The sequence below is a fragment of the Balaenoptera acutorostrata genome, chromosome 19 (genome assembly GCF_949987535.1).
Source record: "Balaenoptera acutorostrata chromosome 19, mBalAcu1.1, whole genome shotgun sequence".
NCBI classification, from domain to species: domain Eukaryota; kingdom Metazoa; phylum Chordata; class Mammalia; order Artiodactyla; family Balaenopteridae; genus Balaenoptera; species Balaenoptera acutorostrata.
In genome coordinates this window covers 45,787,088-45,807,122 of record NC_080082.1, presented here as the reverse complement: position 1 = coordinate 45,807,122, position 20,035 = coordinate 45,787,088, and the positions used below count along the sequence as shown (strand labels likewise).

At 50.0% G+C, this 20,035-nt stretch overlaps 1 protein-coding gene across 6 annotated transcripts in view; it reads right to left on the bottom strand.

Annotated features, from left to right (window-relative positions):
- The window catches only part of ZNF536 (zinc finger protein 536), a 418,463-nt gene that overhangs the window by 116,936 nt on the left and 281,492 nt on the right, over nucleotides 1–20,035 (bottom strand). Inside the window, exon 8 of one of the 6 annotated variants that reach the window (XM_007165036.2) lies at nucleotides 17,036–17,926. The exons of the other annotated variants lie outside the window; for them this stretch is intronic. Within the exon in view, the coding sequence (XP_007165098.2) occupies nucleotides 17,919–17,926 (8 nt within the window). The 3' untranslated portion in view covers nucleotides 17,036–17,918. Of the gene's footprint in view, nucleotides 1–17,035; nucleotides 17,927–20,035 lie in introns of those variants that run through there. 6 annotated transcript variants of the gene reach the window in all.

Here is a 20,035-nt window from a genome sequence, read left to right as displayed (position 1 = left end):
GCACAGGGGGAAGCAAGGAGGAGAGAGTGGATGGTGCTGTGCGGCAGGTCCCCACTCCTGTGACCAGAACCTGGCTCTCTAGCCCACAGTACCAGGCATGAAAATGGGCAGTGTCGACACTTCCTTCTGAGACAAGAGTAAGACCACCTGTGTCTACCAGACAGCTACCTAGCCGCCCCCAGGAGGTAAGGAAGAGGGAGGCAAAAAGAGCACACGGGAAGGAAAGCAAAGTTCAACAGTGAGCCTGGCACTTCCAGGATGTGTGGGCCAGGGGCATGGGGGTGGGGAGAGGGAGGGCCCAGCTCAGGCCTAAGACTGCAGTGGGCATAGAGGAGGCAGAGGGAAGGCGATGGAAGAGCAAGGGGGCCACGCGCCCGGGCTCAGGGAGGGAACCGTTTCAGCCTCTGGGCTCACGTCACCACTAAAACCCGCATCTGCGAAGCCGCTGTCACTCACTGCACCCCTGCCCAGCCTCCTGCCCTCCCAGCCCACACCGTGGGCCCCTCCCCAGTGCTGGCTGCTCACACCCAGCAGATGTAAAGCTGGGGTTGGGCCACCTCATGATCTGTGGGGCCCACCACATAATGAAAACGCAGGGCCCAGGTTCAAACATTATTGAGAATTTTAAGATGGTGACAGCAGAGCATTCTCCCAAGAGCAGGGCCCTTCTGCGCTCAGGGCCTGCAGGACCCCCATGGCTGGAGGCCTCAGAATGGTCCACCAGGCTGTAGACTGTCCCCGTGGCCCTTGCTGACCCTCTTCTACAGATTCTTCCCTCAGTGTCCCCAGCGGTACAAGCGGCTCGTGGCCTCGGGCCTGCGGCCGCGCTGTCCCTGTCTGCAGCCTGCGCCCCAGACCCTCCCGCGCTGGCCTCCTTCGTGACTTTGCTGGAATGTCACCTCTCAGGCCATGTCTCTATCCCCCCATGTAAAGTAGCAACCCCGCCCAGGCGCTCACCCAATTCTTCTTTACCTCATTTTTCTCTAGAACCTTAGAACCCCTTAACCGACTAGTTACTTCATTGGTTGACTGGGCACCACCCCACCCCAAGGACGTGAGCTCCCTGAAGGAGCTTTTCTTGACTGCTGGGTCTCCAATGCCTAGAAAAGGACCAGAACAGAGGGGAAACAGGGTCCTGGGGTCTATGGCCGCGTTGTTCATCCCTGTGCCCGGATGCTTGGAGGAATGACTGGCATATGAGAGATGGTCCATAAATACTGGTGAATGAAATAATGAATGAATGAGTGAGAGAATGAGGGACGGCTGCATAGTGTCTCCTGACTTTGTTTCCTGCAAACTCAGGAATGCCCTGCTCAGACTTAAGGGGTGAGGGGTAGGGGCTGCCCAGGTGGAGGCAAGCCAGTGTCAACCTGTGCCGATGTAGAGGTGTCCGCGCAATGCCAAGCCCAGGTGTCGAACCTCAGCCCTCGTCCTTCCAGCTTTCGCTCTTCCATGAAGGGCTGCACTTGACTAAATTCAAACCATGCTATGACTTCATGTCCCACCTATGAAATAACTCCAACAGGATGAAGCAGAGGTCAGGAGGGGAAATTCATTGACTAAGAATATATTTGTATGATTTTTGTATTTATTTATTACATTGTATATATGTGTATATATGTGTGTGTGTGTATATATGCTTACATATACTTGATCCTGGTGAAGTGCCTACACTCACTTTTGTTAACACGCTAAGCTCTGGCCTGTCATGAGTTCTCCCCAACACGGCACCAGAATCACCTGCTTCCACGTAAGCACCCTTGTAAGAAGAGCTCTGTATCTACTAGAAACCAGGAAGGCTTGGCGTCCACACCTGTCCAACCTGAACCCTCCTGTTGCTATGCAAGCCCATTGTCTGTGCCTGACCTTTGGCAGCAGTGAAAGGAGCAGGTCCCTGCTATTAGGACCAGCCGTCTGCACTAGTCATGTACTTCCTGGGGGCACCTGCAAGCCAGCCTCCCCAAGGAAACAGTGGGAGGCCGTATCCCCGGGCTGTCCTCTGAAGAGGAACCCACCTAGCGGCCTTGCACCTCTCCTCAAAGAGTCTCCTCCCCCAACCTTAGTTCATGCGTATCCCAGTCCTCTGGCCCCACTGCAAATCCTCCCTTATGTGCGTAGAACATCACAAATAGTGCTGGGGGAAAAAAGCAGTCTTTCCACTTAACTGTCTCACTTTGAGAGCAGATAGGGTGTTTTAAGGTTGTTCCTTATTGTTCCTTATTTCACCTATTAGTATTGGGAAACAAATAGTGTCGCAGCTAATACAAAAGGTGGGCTACCTCTTGTCTCCCACAGAGGCCAGGATGGCATGAGATGCAAATAATATAGCAACCAGATGGGAGAAGAAACACTAAAAAAAATTATCCAGAAATAGCCATTCATTTGAAAGCAGTTTGCCCAGACAAGAACAGGGATCCTGAAAAGAGAACGGGGCAGTCAGTCTTGACAACGGGTCCCCCTGCATCTCAGAGTAGCAGCATCTATCATCAGGCCGCTGTCAGAAGGCATCAAGGAGAGGCTGAACTTAGTGCCGGCCAAGGTCAGTGTGGGGTGGAACTTCACAGCCACGGGCTGGTCTGAGCAGCAGTCCTTAGTGGAAAGTCGTCTGCCTTTCTCCAAGGAAACTTGACTCAGATTTCCAAGGCTTTGGTCCATGTTTTCCAGGTGACTTGTTGGGTGTGGCCATTAAGGGTCCTGACTAGCTCCAGCTCTCTACCCATGGGATCCCTAAGAGGAAAACTGTAGGCTGTCATCAAAAGAATTGACTCTACCAGGGGCAGTCTTGGTCTGTGGAGATGAGTGATCCTCATCTTGGGGGACCTGGGGGGATGGCTGTGTTTCTCATGTTTCTCATGGGGGGACGCCATGTTCCCAAGGTCATGTGACCAATTCTCTTAGTTTCAGGTGTTGTTTTCAAGAGTGGGGTTACTGTGCTAAGAGTTAGTCATGGTGCCTCCCCGAGACCCAGCCGTCCTCCAATATGGTAGGTCAGGCTTACAGGAAGACCCTGAGTCCCACGAATGCACAGAGGTTTTCAGGGCAGCAGAAGGAGCCCAGCATTGGGAGTCAGGAGGCCTGGGCACCTACCCTGACTTTCACTGCCACTAACTAACAGGGCAAGTCATTGTTTTGTTCTGGACCTTCATCTTCCCCCTTCTGCAAAAACGGGGAAGAGTCCCAGTCCCAACTCTGTTGACCACGCAGGGCCATAGAGAAGCTCAATGAAATCTCATTGTCTGGGAAAGCCTGTGGAAACGCTGGTCACACACACAGGGTGCACAGGCCTGAGAGCTAAGAGCGCCGGATGTCTGTTCCTTTCCCATGCCAGAGTCTTTCTCTTCACTCTCCCCACTCTTGGAACATGCATCCCCTAATCTTTGCACAGCTCCCTCCAGTGTCACCTCCTCAGAGAGTTCTCCCTAACCTTCACGATATGTGATTCTGACCTTCCCATGTTACTCTCTAAGCCTCTGCCACTTCATCATCTTCGCATCATTTATCATAAGCTGAACTTATATTTGTCTTTTTTTATGGTCAGTGTTCCCCCATGGAATGTAAGCCCCATGAAGGCTGGAATCTCGACTGCTTTGTTGGTGACCATCTCCCAACTCTCTGGAACAATTTGATGTGTGCTAAATAAATGAATGGCCAAATTCATTTCCTGTTGCAGATTCTTCTCCTTTCTAAAAGACTTGGAGAAAATGCTGTTTCTTTCTTCTCCAGCCCAAAGCCAGTGGAGTGGAGGGTGGGGTCCAGGGGTGGAGGCCACAGGAACCCCCAGCATGCTCCCCACAAGGCAGAAGATCTTCCTCCTTCCACCTCCTTCCCCACACCCCACAGCTGTTCCCCTTCCGTGCTTCTTTGTCCCACTTCACAGCCTCCTCTTAGCACTGGACCCTGGCACCCTCATGTGACCATTAGTCCACGAGTCCCCGCTCCCAGGGTTGCACCAGGAACCAGCCTTCCCAATGCAGGCTGCATACCTGGGTCCCTGCAGAGAAGAGCAGCCTCGGAAGAAGGAGAGATTTCTCTTTTCATATCAGGGCTCTTCTCAGCGTTTGTGCAAGTGGCAGCTTGTTCTAGCCAGAGATGACTATACAAATGAGAACTCATTGCGCATTTGATCCAGGGCTACATTAACCTAAGAAGCCCACCTCTTACCCTTGCTTCCCAAGTGGCCTGGCCCCCTGCAGGGGGAGGGACGTAGTAAAACTTGCCCCAACCTTGCAGGGACAAGTCACAGAAACACCTCCCCTGCTTAGGTACTGATCCCCAAGAGGCAGAGGCTGCCTACGGCTGCCCCAGCTGGTGGAATGAGGGCCAGTTACAGGGACCTGCCTAGACACCTGGAAGCAGCAACTGTTGTCTCTGGTTCAACAAGCAAGGCAAGTCCTCTCCCTAATCTGCATCTGGAAAATGACCTCTAAGGTGACTTCTAGCTCTGATAGTCTAAGAATCTTCCATTTCATTATGGAGGGACTAATTTTGGCCTCAGTGAGCTCTAAAAACAAAGCAGGCTGCCTGAGGGGCATCAGAGATGCTGTGGGGGAGGCCCATGCATTTGAGACCCTGGGATGGAGCTGGATGCTGCGGGCACACAGGTCAAAGAGCCTGGAGAGGCAGCAGGAGAAGGAGGCATGGAGAAAGGAGTAAGGTGGTGTAGACTGGAGAGAGTCTGTATTCCTGTTGAAAAAAGTGGGCACCGTCATTTGTGCTCCTCACTGAAGGGTCTTTGCCTGTGCGTCTGATGCAGCTTCCGTGGGTTTCCTCTTTGGGAGGTCCCTAACTTTGGACCTCAGCAAAGCCAGGAGCAGACCAGGAGCAGAGGTATGCTGCCCTCAGCCTGTCAGTGACTCCCGAGCTCCAGGGGACGCCCCTGCCGTGGAAGTGCACACAACCCTGCCAGGGACGCGGTCTGCTGGCTGCAGGTTCCTGAGCGACCAGCCCCTGGCCCACTCCTGCCCTCCCCTCTCCAGGAAGCAAGTCTTTTCTTAGAAGAGTAACTACAGGGCCTCTTAAAGCGGGAAACGTGCTAAGATGTGAAAAAGCCAGAATCAAAAAAATGGGAAGGGCGACTGTAAAAAGAGGCCGAGTGCAAACAAGCTGCTGGTGTCGGGGGAAGGGGGGGTGGCAGTTAGGAGCGCCGCGGGCCCAGCATGGGGCCCACTTGTCTCCTTTTGAGGAGCAGGGGACAGCTGACCGCTTGTCCACGGGATGTGCTTTGATAACTCCCAGAAATGAGAGGGTGTTTTATGGGAGGGTAATTGGGCATAATTCCCTTCATGACTTCGAGTCTACAGGCAGCCTCTACAGCTGGCCCTTATTTGGGACCATCAGCAGCAAATGTTTTTTTTCATGGCCAATTTATTAAAGAGTCCATGTTTTTGAGGAGATGTCATGGACACAAAAAGGGGTATATTTATTGATATGTTTAAAATATAGGTTTTTAACTCCATTCCTCAGCCCTTAAAAACAAAGTAAAGAGATAGACAGATACAATTATGTTCTGACTAGTTTCTGCCAGCCTGCCCAATGGGAACGTTTGTATATAGTTCTCAGTGGTGCTGAAATCTGCTTAGGAAAGCAACAAGTCCTTTGTTCCGTTGACAACAGTTATTACAATTAATTCATTTTGTGATTGGTACTTGCGCTGAGTGACAAGGTGTTATTTTACCTCAGTAAAAGTTAAAGTGGTAATACCTACATGTGCAGTAAAGCTGCAGGCTTGCTCTCCCTCATGGGGGAGAAGAAAAGACTGACTCCAGCTGTCTGCTCAGCTGCCCCCTCCCCACACCGGCACGCCCAGTTTGAGCTGGGAGGAATGTGCTGGAAGTTTCTGTTTCCCACCCCCCCGCCCCACCCCGGGTCTCTTGCAAAGTTTTCACAAAGGCATAAGGTCCAAAGTTGACACGACTTGGAGGGGGAGTGTCTGGGGAGTGAGCCGAATGCCACAACGTGAGTTGGGTGGTAAATCTTGTCACTTGACTTGTCACCATTTATCCAGCTTGGAATTTCACTTGAAGGCTGGGTACTCCCACCTGTACACCAGGATTTCTCAAATCCTGTACCATTGACATTCTGGGCCTGATAATTCTTTGCAGGCCTGTCCTCTGCATTGCAGGATACTGCTAACCACCCTGGTCCTTACCCACTAGGTTACCAGGAGCACCCCCTAATGTCTCCAGTATCTCCAGATATTGCCAAATGTCCCCTGGGGGGAAAAACATGCTTGGTTGAAAACCACTGCTGTACCTAGCTCTCCAGACTGTTTTTGTACAGTAGATAGAAGGTTCAAGAACCCTCCTCTGACTTATCAAGCTCTCTGAGCCCACCTGACCCAGAGGCAGGTTCGGGTCACAGCTCCCCAAAGAAAAGGGCACAGGAGCACAGTTGGCCTTTTGTACCATTGAGAGGGTGTGGGCAAAGGAGAGCAGTGGGTTAGAGAGACTCAAGCAGCAATTTCAAAGGACATTTTTCCTAAGGAGCCCAGACTTCCCTTCAGCCAGGGTGACTAAGAAAAGGCACTTTCTGGTAATAGGGCCTTCCACCCTCATCAGGGTCTTCAGAAATGTCGAATATAATAAATGCCTCAACACAAAAATATGTTGAACATAACTTGTCTCCACTCATCATTATGAATTTCAGTAATTACACACCAGGATTCGAAAAATTCTGGTTATCTGAATGTTCCGGCAGCTGGGCAGATAAGTAGAACCTCCCCTCTGCTCATTTATGTGTATTGATTCGACATTTGGCTTTTTACTCAACTTTCCTAGGTAGATACTACCACATCACCTGGAGGAAGGGGTACAGGTGAGGGATGAGGCCATCCTGGTTCTGGATGGGATTGTCTCAGGAAGGACATATTTTTGGGAGGAGGAAGAATGGAGGCCCTGAGGAGCAGAGCTGGTAGGGACCATGCTCCTCTGACCTGTTCACCCATCACCTCCTTCTTTACAGCAGTCCAATTGGGTTTCTGTAGCAGAGACATACAGTGACAAAGTGCTAAATACTTGGCCACTGAGCCCAGGTCCCAAGGCATCAGGACCCGGGCCCAGTGCACCCTCTTTGCTGCCCCAGAGCATGGCTGGATGTTGCCAGGGTCCCCAGCCAGCCCAACATCCTTTCAACACGAACAACTCAGCAGAACCTGACTTGTACTGTACATCTGCATTGGAAAGCCATTGACAGGAAGCCACAAAAACCCTCCCAATGTTTTTTTTGTTTTTAGCAGTATTTATCACCTTCTCAAAATCAATTGCATATTTTAAATTAAAACAAATGACTATTTCTAGATTAATCAATACTTGCATCTTTGCCTTTCAAGAAGTAAAAAGTTGAATGTAAAGAAATCCTTATCTTTGCTCCCATCAATCCAATTTAATACAATTCAATATTTAATACATATAACCTTCTTTGTCTGTGCAGAACAACATCATAAAAAATGTGAACGATTCCATGGTACCCAGGACCTTGTGTGGTGGAGACGTGGCCTCTTCCCCGTAAACTCCGGCCCTCAGTGCTTTTCTCCTCCCCTTCCCGGATGAGGAGCCATTTATTCCTATTCAGTCTAAAGAAAAGGGTTTACGTATTTAATGATTCTAAAACCAAAATGCTACCTACTATCTGCACAATTGCCATTTTATCTCTTTAAACTTCTCCAGTTGACGTTTTTAAAAGGGCAAAAGCAGAAAACCCGTATATAATACCTAATTTGTACATCTGCGGTTTCCCTCTGACTGGCACAGGCACCATATGTTTTTAATTATCATAATAGCCCTAAAGAACCTGTTCGGTGGGAAACACATATGATCCTTTTATTACTGGTTTGTAATTTAAACAGTTTTAACAGAAAAGGTCTGGCTATAGGGGAGTGACAGGCTCAAAGGCCTAAGATCCCCGTCATCGACCTCTGGAAGCTCAAGTTCAGATCCCACCCACCAGGCAGGACCGCCTTCTCCTGCTTGACAGAGGTAATTGGTCGCATGTGAAGCGGCTCTGTGGGACGTTAAAAGACAGGATCTGTGATCTTCAGTGACGCTGGGGTTTGGTCAGAGCCTGACACGGTGAGTAGAGGGTTGGTAAATATTATCCTAGTCTGACCTCTGCTGCTTTCACAGCTGGGGGCTGGGCCCATGGCAGCCCCCATCTGGAGGGTCCACTGGTGCCTTGGGCCACCCACTCTCCACTCTCCCCCACCTGGACCTCAGGGAACAATTGCAAGGTGAGGGGTCAGGTTTCCTTGAGGCCCTCTCACTTTGGGGAGGGCGAGGGAGACACAGTTTTTTCCCTGAGGCTGAGAAGTATAATAAATACAGTCCTAAGAATAATTAATTCACCGACTGGGAGATGGAAGGAATCTTGGGATGATCCAGTGGATGAGGAGGTGAGGACACCGAGCGGATGGGAAGAGACCTGCTCAGGGTCACAGGCAAGTTCTAGGCCAGCTTGGTCACATGGAGCACACCTGACCACACCCAGTGCCCCATCCTGTTTACTCCTGGATGACAAGCCCCAGGTTCTGTCTGTGACTGGAATCTCTGCTTGAAATTGCCGCATCTTCTCCTGGGACCCAGAGCTACAAGATGGCAAGAACAGGCGATTTTTATTTATTTGTTGGTTGGTTTATTCATTTTTGACACATCCCAAACAAGGGTGAAAGGCACAGGAAAGCACCACAAGGTGAGGCAGCAAAATGTCACCCTCAGGGATCTCCACTGCCTGGCTGAATCTCAGCCTCCTCACCTACTTGCTGAGTCACCTTGGGTAAGGTAAGTGGCTTCTCTGTGCCTCCATTTCCCCATATGTAAAATTGGAAGAATAAAAATTACATCTACCTCACGGGATTTTTATAAGGGTTAAATGAAAGAATAGCATTTGCATTATATATGTAAGGTATTTAGAATGGGAGTTGGCCCTGGCACATAGTTAAGTATTTACTATTTAAAACCAAACTTGGTAGATGGAGGGACAGATAGCTCAGAAGTCCCGATCCTGCAGGTGAAGGTAAGGGGATCATTCCTTGGGCATGGGGAGATCAAGGGGGAAACTGTCATTGTCCTTAATCACCAGAGCCAAGATGCTGGGTTTGGAATGGGACAAAACCTCCGGGTTATAACTGCTTTCTGGTAACTTCTCAAGACATCTAGGGAGCGGGGGCAGCGTTAGGAGTGATGGCCATCGGACTTGCTCGGCCTTTCCAAATGGCAGGCCTGATTCCACTCAGCTGCCATGAAAGTGGCTTTCTCGTTTCCACTACTGGTTGGTTTTAGCATCCAAATGTGACTCTATGATATTGTATTACTTTGACTCTTTTTTTTTTTTTTTTTTTTTTTTGTCAGAGCCTGATATTGGAAATGCAATACAGTTGACCTTTGAACAACATGGATTTGAGCGGCTCGGGTCCACTTACACGCAGATATTTTTCAATAAATATATGTATGTACTGTAAATGTATTTTCTCTTCCTTATGATTTTCTTAATGACATTTCCTTTTCTTTAGCTCACTTCATTGTAAGAATACAGTATATAATACATATAATGTACAAAATATGTGTTAAATATTTATGTTATGGGTAAGGCTTCCAGTCAACAGTAGGCTATTAGTAGTTAAGTTTTGTAGGGAGTGAAAAGTTATACACAGATTGTCAGCCGTGTGGGGGTCAGCACCCCAAACCCCTGCATTGGTCAAGGGTCAACTACATATTATAGAAGAGGTATAATATAGCTGATAATACCAATCGCTATCATGTAGCATGTGCTCTTTGCCGGGCTCGGAGCGCAGCGCCAGACACGTGTGTCTCCGTAAATTGCTGTCCCTGATGCTGCAGGGCAGTCACCTGGTGCCCGTGTGCACTGACTAAGCTGGGGCTCAGAGAGGCTCTTTAATCGAATGCTCATGACTTGAGACGTTGGAAGGCTTTTCCACTGAGTAGAAGAATAACACTGGGCAAGTCACCTGACATGTGGTGGCCTCAGTTTCCTCATTCATAAGATGGGTTCTGCTGGCCAGGTGAGTTTGGTTATGCAGAAGTGACTGGGAACCAGAAAGGCTGCAGAAGGACCAGCTGGTGTGGGGGCCTTCCCGTGAAGATGGGCCGACACTGGGGTGGCCCGCCTACCTGGAGGGCGAGGCTAGGACCGAGTCCATAAGTAACAGGGACATCTTTCCACGCTGCCCCATCTTTCCTCCTGCAGGACAGGCTCTCTCTGGGTCAGTCGGTGGACAGGCATTCATCTGGCCAACCCCACCCGTGGGGGAGGAAGGAGGGAGTCACAAGTCCAGATCTGGCCCTCCAAGTGACCCCAGAAGACGAGAGGAAGCCTTCTCGTAAGTTTAAATAAAGGGGGGCTACAAAGCCCCCACCCCAGAGGGACTGCGCTTTCCTTTTGGCAAGAAGAGGGCCAGATGGCCACCTTCCTTTTGAGATGTCAACGGTGACCTCCTGACTCAACAAACAGCAAGTGCATCTTAATCAGAGAGTGCCCTTCCTGTCCGCCAGAAAAGGCGATTGCACCGACCCGCCTCGCAAGGAAACAAGACCTTCTTAATCACAGGCTGCCTCAAGGGGCTGGAAGGGGGACCACAGGCCCCGGGGGCTGACCCCTCCACCGGCAGCGACTGTCCCCCCCGCACACACTGCCTGCCTTACTGGTGCCGGCCCAGCTCGGCTGCCCAGCCAAGCCTAGGCTGGCGGGAGGCGCCTCTGAATTTCCAGTTCTGGGAATAAGAACTCACATTACTTCGATCCCATCTGCACCCAGTGCAGGCGGAGCAGGGAAAGGAGCATAAAACACAAAGTTCCCACAGTCAACATCTGTCTTAGTGCAAACAATGGACCATTATCTTGTAAATAATTCTGACTGAGCTGCAGCAGCGCTTCCTCCTGAAGCTGGAGGTCGGGCAGCAGGCGGAGGGTGCTGCTGGGAAGCCGGCCTGGGCCACCAGGTTCTGCTTTCAGGCCTCTCCCGGGGCCCAGCCACTCAACCTCCTCACCCAGGCGGTGAGCACCCTAGCGCTGCCCACACAAGCAGGCCTTCCGAGCAGCACCTGCAAACCCCGGGCGGCTTCCGGAAGGTTCCTCCCTGCCTCCATCCTCTCCTTTCCGCTGGCTTTTCTCTTCTTCCTCTTTCTCACTCTATTTCCCACTCTCCTCACTCCTCCAGAGGCCACCTTTACCACGTTTCTTTTGCTCTGTTCATACTGATTTTCTCTCCCCTTACTGTCTCCTTTCCTGCCCTTTTATCTTCCCAGGTCTCCAGTTTCTCTTTTTCATGCCTTTTCCCTACTCTCCTCTTTGACCTCACCTCCTCCTGTCTCCTTTCTCTCTCCATCCGCATCTCTGTCTCCCTCTCTTCACCCCCTCTCTCATTGTCTGGTCTTTTCTGCTCTTGGTCCCGCTGTGGCGCTCTCTCTCCTGCCTTCCTCCCATCCCAGGCCCCTGGGGCTTGCCCACCCCTCCAGACTGTCCCTGGGACAGGTGGCTGGAGAACGTCCAGTCTGGGGATTCCGAGGCTTACAGGCCCCACCTGCTCCCCGGCTCTCTCAGGCTGTCAGGCCTGGGCAAGGCCGACTGGGAGCACTGTGACCACAGGAACGTCTCTTCCCACCACTAGGAAGCCCCTCACGCCCCACCCCGAATCCAAAGACCCTCTCCCTCCCGTGTGTTCCAGGATGCCGTGGTCAGCCTGCCTCTGCGCTCAGGCGTCTCCTGTAGAAAAACCCAGTGTCATGAAACAGAGCTGGGGCTTCACAAAACCACCCAACATGAGGGAAATCCAGGTGTTCGCCTGCTCAAAGGAGAGAAGATTACTCACTTTGTGAGGGCGTGTATCCCAAAGCCCTCAAGAAAATTCCCCTGTGACTTAAAATTAATTGCCTGAGTGTGATTTTGAGACAGCACTCCCAAAGTTTCCATGTAAAGCAAAAAGCCATGGTACAAGAATCCTATTCCTACTAGTTGACCACTAGAAAATTTTTTAAAATCTCCTAATTGTCAATCCTTTGCAGCATTAGAAAACAGGACAAAGAGCTCAGTTGGAGTGAACAAGGGTGATGTCTGCACATCCCAGGAATGGGATCCCTGAGACATAGAACAGCTTCCTCTCTGGAGTGTTCACGCTGAGGATGGAAAAGAATCCCAGTGAGGCTGTCTAGACAAAGGCCTTCATGTGGTGAGTACAGGTTGGCAAGGATTAGGGGCTCCCTGCTTTGCAGTACTCTACCCAGATTCTCCACCCACTTGGCAAGGTCTTAGGGGGTATGAGTCCTCATGGGAGCCCTGCCTGAGACCTGCACGGCAGCAGAAATCCTAAAATAACTAAAATGTGGGCGACTTGCCAACTTCCAACTTATTCATATTCATTTTATTGTCTTGAGGATGTACAAGGGTACACAAGTGTATCCTTGGATGGATGAAAAACTAGAGGCAATCAAGTTACGTTCAATCAAAAGCAAAGAGCCAAGGACTTGAGGGGCTCAAAGTTGGAGATAGTAAACACTGCCCCAAACTAGGGGGGCTTGCTAGCCAACAGCTTGCCACTTTGAGGGGCCAAAGGAACTCTGAGGATGGAAGAGTGGAAAGGTCACAGGTATGGAGGAGGATGTGACCTGTTCCTTGTGCCCCATGCATGGAGTACGGCATGACCCCTCATCTCTCCATACCTCCTTCCTCTCCCTCTAAGTGTTACTGGGTTGGAGTGTTGGGTGGGAGTGGGGGGCTCCCAAGAGGGCCTACATACTTTCCAAAGAGGGCACAATAGATTATAAAATTGATATCCGTAAAGCACTTGAGGAAACCTTAATCATCATGAAAAATACTATCTTCTCAAGCTCGGTTGTGAATACAAGAGGTTGGAAAATGGCAAAGAAAAAAAGTCAAATAATCAGGTTTTTCTTGCACTACTATGAACCCAAAGATTCAGCTTTATTGACTCCCTCTTTAAAAAAAAATATTTTGATTGACTTCCAGAATTAAAAGAGAAATGCCTTGATGCTCTTCTTATGAGTTAATAAAAATGTCTTGATGGTGAAGCAAGTATTCACATGCCCCATGCCCAAACTGAAACCCCACATGTTCATGTGCTTGTGGAAAGACCAGTTGGGCGCCCACATCTGGGGCCCTGCAGGAGTGAGTGCTCATGAGGACTCGAGGACTGACCAGGTCCTAGAGGGTCACCTGAAAAGTAAAAGCTACAAGGGATCCTGAAAGCCACAGAATTTGAGACACAAGAGGGTACTGAGGGGACTTGTCCAAGCTCCTTGGAGCTCAAGTGCTGTAGACACTGCCCTCCATCCAGCCTCCAGGAAGCCTGGTCCTAAGCTGAGTGCACGTCTCAATATTTAAAATCTGCAGTTCCCTTCCCACAAGGCATCTTGGAGTGTGTATCTGCCCTCATCCTGGCTTCTGGAAGATTGGTGGCCCTCTGCAGTGCACCGGGGTGTAAAAACCTTCAGGTCAAGGGGTTCCCACTTGTGCTGGATGCTGTCAGTGCCCCACTCTTTCCCCTCTGGTTCCCTGGGATGCAATGGCCTCTTGTTTCTCTCTGACCATGAGAAGACTGCTTGGCTGTTGGGTGAGCTGCAGTGACCCTCAACTACTGACTGAGAGCTGCAGAACTTCTTCAGCCCTCAGGGGTGATTCTGAGGTGAACTTCACATAGTGTCCTGGAGGACCCCCAGGGAACAAAGCCCAGTCCCTGAGCAGTGGCAACCCTGTTGTTAGGCCCCTCACCCATGCCTCCCTGGATCGCCTCCCACATAAATGACCTGCACCCAGGTCCTTATCTCAGGTCTGCTCTTGGGAGACCCCAACTAGGTGAGCAATGGGTTCCTAGAAGACTGAGAAGATAGACGGACTCTCCTTGACAAGAAAGAGGCCCACATTCTGTGAACCCCCGATTCAACACCAAGGCCTCTGCACCCCAGAAGACACCAGCCTCCATCCCGGCCCCAGGTGCAGGGACACCTTGGATGGCTCGTCCTTGTGTTTGCCCTAGCCCTCCCCCGAGGACGTACAAAATACTTGAGTCAAAAGAGAAAAGCGACTTGTCCATCATATAAAAAGAGCAATAATTTGGTAAATTAATTGCAAATTTTCTTTCCCCGCTTGGTTGCCTTTCTCCTTTTATGTGGATAATTGAGAGCATATTATATTAATTTGACGACAACAACAGAAGTTCAAAAAGAAAACTTAACCTTGTGAGCAGTGGGTTACCATTAGATGGGTGTGTCTGAACAACTCCACAAAGAGCATGAAAGACAAACTCCTCATAAGCCAGCCAATTTCTGGGTGCACAAATGGACATTTTTGCTAATGAAATAGCTGTGCAGAGTTCCCCAACTTTAACCTTGAAAATGCACACTGTTTGCTCAAGAAGCAGATTCTGCTCATGCAGAGACAACACTGCCCATGTGCGGCTGCATATTTAGGGATGTAGTTTAATCATCGTGATGTGTCTTTGAGAAAAAGTGACTATAGGTGGGCAGTAATCGTCTCCCAAAGTTTAAATTCTTTTTCCCTGCGCCAGAGCCTTTGAATTTCACCAAAGCAAACACATTTCGCAGCACGAGTAATTGAAGACGTGGACTTGAAGTCCGGGTTTCACCATGAGCTGCACAGCACCTTCTCCTCCCTCGGCCTATCCCATCTCACGGCACAGTTACCTCCTTGAAACTCCACTCTCCTCTACAAAGGGGGCCTCTTTCCACCTCAGACCAGTGGGCCATCGCTGCTTAGAAGGGTTTAGGCTGTAGGGCCAAGGGCAGAGTAAATAAGAGATGCTTGGGGCTGCCCCAAATCTGAGTCCCAACAGGTCGGGCTTGTTATAATGCCACGTGGGGATTGGCGGGGGTGGGGTGGCAGGCTTCCAGAAACAGGACAGCCGGCCCCCACGTTGAGCTGTGAATGAGGTCAGCTCACCCCAGAGGCCTGGATGCACCCAGCTCCCTCACAGCCACAGACAGGATGTTCCCAAGAACACTCAACTGGGGAGAAGGGAGTTCTTCCCCAGAGGCAGCAGGAATGAGGGGAATGAGGGGGAGGTGGGTGGGAATGGGGAGAGCAGGGCGAGGGAGGGTCATGCAATGAGAGCGGGGAGGAGGCTCATAAAAAACAGGAGAGGAGAATCCACAAAGGTTTCCTCTAAGCTTGAGAAGTACCCCCGGGGGAGCAGCCCAGGAAATACCCCCTGCTTTTGAAGTGGAAATGCATGGAGACCCCCTTAGGGGGATTGGGCCCTCGTGGAGGGAACAGGGAACACAGACGCCTGAATAAGGGGCTCAAGGGAGCCTTCCTGCCATCCGGGTGAGAAGCCAGGGTGACCTGTTCCCTGCAGCGGTTCTGCCTCTGTTGCCAAGGCCCGGCCACTCACGCTGCACTGGACCCCCAGCCCCATTCCTGCCGGACTGGCAAGGCCAGTGCTGTGGTGTCAGCAAGGATTCGTGTGGCTGTAAATGAAGAACAGAGCCAGGGGCAATGTGTTCAACCCTGAGCCCTTCAACAGAGCCCTCTGGTCCTGGCCACATCTCCAGGCTGGAGGCATGGGTCTGGGTGGTGCAGAGGGTGCCCCTTGCCTTCACAGAATTGGATGGTGGTGACCCCTCCTTGGGAGCCGCAAATGTGGCATCTAAAACCCAACGTGGCTTCAGGCCCTGAAGGAGGGAGCACACAGCACCCCTCACAGAGGCTTGGTGTGCGTGGGGAAGCGATGCAGGTCTCGGGGGGCCAGCAGGAGGCGGGGACCCAGGAAAGGGCAGAGGTGAATTCTCGTCCCTAGGGCAGTTCCGCAGACTCGGGGGTCATTGGAAACAAAGACGAAATTCCACTGGAGTCTTTCTTTTGGTTCAGGCTGTGCCTACACCCTGCTGGTGAAAGCTAGCTCAGGTCGATGTGGCCATGGACCAGGACCTGGTGGCTGGGGTCACTTCGCTTTACCTTGGCTGGGCATTTGGGGGTCCATCACGTTTTCCATAAGAACCCACAGTCTATGTTCTCAGCTTCACGTAAACAGAATCATATTCTCAGACGCAGAACCTCTCACTTCTCACCTCTTCCCCCAAATAAGAGACAATCTAATCCTGTACTATATGGTTTTGGGGGTTGGGATCACATGAACAGTTTTCATGAGAAATACTGGAGGGAATGCTTCCAGCAGTCAAGGTGATACGGTTGTCCTGCTGCTAAGGCCAGGCTTGTTCAAATGGACGGTTCTGGGCTTCCAGCCCCTTGTACACAGGACACTTTGTTTATCTGGAGTGTGGGGACCAAGCTTGGGGCTTGGGATTCTGTCAAACGACGATAATACCTTTCCCCCCGCCCGGAGCAGTTAGCCAGGGAACAGAGTGAGCATGGAATTTAGAAGTTTACAAAACAGACCCAATCAGAGAAGCTTGAAAACATCGTTGAAGTGGCAGGGGCCTGAAGTCCAGCCCATGGACAAAAAAACTAAGCAATACAAAAGAAAAGTGAAATCCTTCCTTCCTGCACCCTTCCTGCCATGATGGGGTTGAGGGCGGGGTGGGCAGAAGCCTGTTACAACAGACCAGGGCACAACCAAAAAATCTCAGTGGACAAAAATACTCCAGACTCCAACAATTCCAAGTACCTTTCCATGTAAAACTACTCTTCACAGGATGAAAAGAAAATGTTATGATTTGCTGCAGGAAGGCCGGGCAGATGTAGTCCTCCACACCAGGGATGAGGGACAGCGGCCTGCACAGACCCCCACAGGGCCTGTGAGCCATCGTGCGGTCTAGACACGCACCCGAGAGACACTTGTACAGAGAGATGCACTCCCTGGACCCGCCACGGTCACCCCACCCAAATCAGGAGGTGCCTTGACATTTGTATGTTTAGGAATTGTAACTCCTGGGTCCACCTAAAGATGGGTGGAAAATGCGGTAGGTGGCCCAGAAAACAAACCACGGGACAGCATCACTAGTTTCCCTGAATGTCCTGTTGGGGCTCCCGACAGAGGGATGTCAAAGGGTGGAGGGTGTTGTGGAGTGAATTAACATAATGACTCAAAACTGCACTAATGTTTCACAGCTTTTTTTTATTAGCAATACCAAGATAAGTTATTGAAGCATTTTTAGTATTCTTTTACATTCCATTCATAAATGACCTAACTTGTAACTCAGCATACAGCACACTTAAAGATATAGTTTGACACTTATTCAGAAAGCTACAATTATTATAACTTACATGCCTTCATTACCAGGAACACCTTCATATATCTTCTAATTACTTCAACAATACTCTATTCCAAAGCACACGATAACCTGGTACAAGTTTACACATTTTGCTTCAATCACCATTTTTAAGGAGTGGATATCAAGGTGCTATTCACTGGAATTTTACTGTCATCTGTTCCTGGTTAACATGACGACCTGACACAATATTAAACTAGCAATATTACTGCTTAAATACTATGGAGAAAGATAATTACTGCACTTTTCTGTATTCTTCTAAAGTGTTACAAAATACAGGACAATCAGACACAAGCAGTAATGCCAACGAGACCATCGCAGGGCCCGCCTCTAGAAGCTGTGCTGAGCAGGGCCCCCACCAGGGTTTCCACAGGTGAAGGGACCTCGAATCCACCAGCGTGTGTCATGCAGAATTCATGACTCGGAGGGAATTTTCTCTCCCGTTCAAGTTACTAAGCCTTCACCGTCCTCCGCTAATAGTGGAACATATGGGGCAGTATTTTTAGCCTCCCTGATTCTTTGCTATATATACCGTAGGTTGGTGTGCCACGTGTATACACATACCTATGCCAATAGTAATTATTTATTCAACACACATATGTGTATACATTCTTCTCTTGACTTTACACGATTAACAAGCTGCAGATAGCCACCGGGGAGCACGAACAGACAAGGGCAAGTCCAGCTAGACCGACTAGAACAGGGGGTGTCACTTACCTGCAAGAAAATGTGCAGATTCATTAAACAATCCAGAAACCACGTGGGCTAGAGGCATTTGAAAGCAAGGGCAGGGCCACATTCCCTAATTGTTTAATGGGGTAATGACAATAAAGCAATATTTATAAAATTTGGTCCTTCTGTCTCTGGCTAAAGCAAGAAGAGCCCATGTGATTAGAGCAGGTTGGCAATTAGATGTAGAGGTGTCGTTGATCAGCGCTAAGTAACAGGAGAAAGTTACTACTTATTTGAAACCTGGGCTTGGCATATAGCATCCGAAAATAAAAAAACAAAGAACCTGATTCCTTCAGCAGTTAAGATGTGGTCCGTGGCACATGTGGCAGCTAGATGGCTGCCCGTGCCAACCACCACTTTGATTCAGTAGCCTAAGAAGGTAGACCCCAGAACTTAAGCCCAAGAGTACCCACACACAGCTCAAGACAGCCACGGGGTCACAGCTCTCCTATTGCATATGGCGGCGGCTGGGCCTGCCTGGAGAGTTTGCATTTCCCCAGGGATGTGGGTGTCCGTTCTGACAACACTCTCTTCTCCCAGCATTCTCTTCCTCCCTCCCAATGTGAAGTCATCATCAGGGAGGAGAAACATTGTATATATGTTTTGAACCAAAGAGCTTGGTTGGTCTCTTCTCCCACCTCAGGCTTGATCCTGGGCAGTAGGTATCACGCGATCCAAAGAGAACATGGACACGGCAACCAAAATGAAAGCTACCAGACTTTTCTCCTGCTTTGGAGGCACTGTTGATTCAGACGGTAGCTTTTGGAGCCAAAAATATGCAGCAAAAGGAAAGGAACATAAACAAGGCTAAATGTCACCAGTGTTTGCCGACTTACAGACACCATCCGTTTGTTTGTTCTGAAATGACGAGTGGACCATTTGGCAAATACAATGGTATTCACACAACAGTTCTGTCATCCTGCAGTGCAAACGACATCATGTCAGTGGCATTCTCATTTAACTTAAAAAGAGGGAAGGGGAGGAGGAGTAGAATGCCGAAAGAGTTTGGAGAGGGCTGCCATCCGAAGAGAATGCCTCTTCGTCAACATGGTGCGCACGGAGAGCCTCTGGATGAGGGCAGGGGAGAGTCTGCCCAGGGTGCTGGTTTCTGTGGGAGACCCTGGGGGACAACAACTGTGCTTTGTCCCACCAGAGTTAAAGGGAAAGGCTCTGCAGCCAGTTGTGATGCAGCCAGCCTGGGCAGAGCAGGCAGGAGGGGTGGTGATTTGCATTAATTGAAAGGATCTGCCCTTGGACTTCAGGACAAGCCAAGTGGTCCTCCCTACTGAGGCCTGACATCAGGCCCTGTACACACACCATTACTGGGAGCAGGCTGGACTATGGAAGTCAAAGACCAACCTGTAACTGATAAAATCGGGCAAAGAAAGCGAGTGCGAAAGTTGTGCTTTATCCACAGTCTCTGCAAGCCAACACATAGGAGAATCATCTCATGAAGAAGAGGAAGAGGAGGATGATTGTTCATCTGGCTTTAAATAAAGCACGGCAGCTCTAGAGACAAGACCTTACAACAGAGATTCCCTGGGCCTCCTAGGCTCACTGCCTTCACACGTGTTGGCTGAGCCTGGGCACCTGTCCGCTTGGCAAATTTGGATTTTGTGGTTCTCTTCCTCTGCCATTTAACTAATTTAACCTCCTTTCTCCATTAGAACCTGCTGGCTTCAGGGCCACACCTTAGAACTTAAGATCATCCGCAAAAATGTACCAACTGTCATAGGCTGTGCACCAGTAGCCCATGCTCCGGTGTCTTCATACACACATGCAGTGCTCACAGTGTTTTCACGTACACCACCACGGCTCCCTTGGAAATCCCTAACTGACCACAGACCTTAGCCATTTATTGGCCAAAGACTGAGGAGGCAGGACTTATTTCCTACTCCAAAGCACTTGCCTTCTAACAGGAGAAGAATTGGGTAGAAACTGAAACGGTGAGACCATGGCAATGAGATGTCAACACAAAATTGCCAGAACTGTCTTCTAAGCTAATGTTCCCACATACCAAGAAATCGCTATCAATGACTTGGCAAGGCAGACCCAAGGAAGTAAGATACGTCTCCATAACCTTGATGGAAAGTG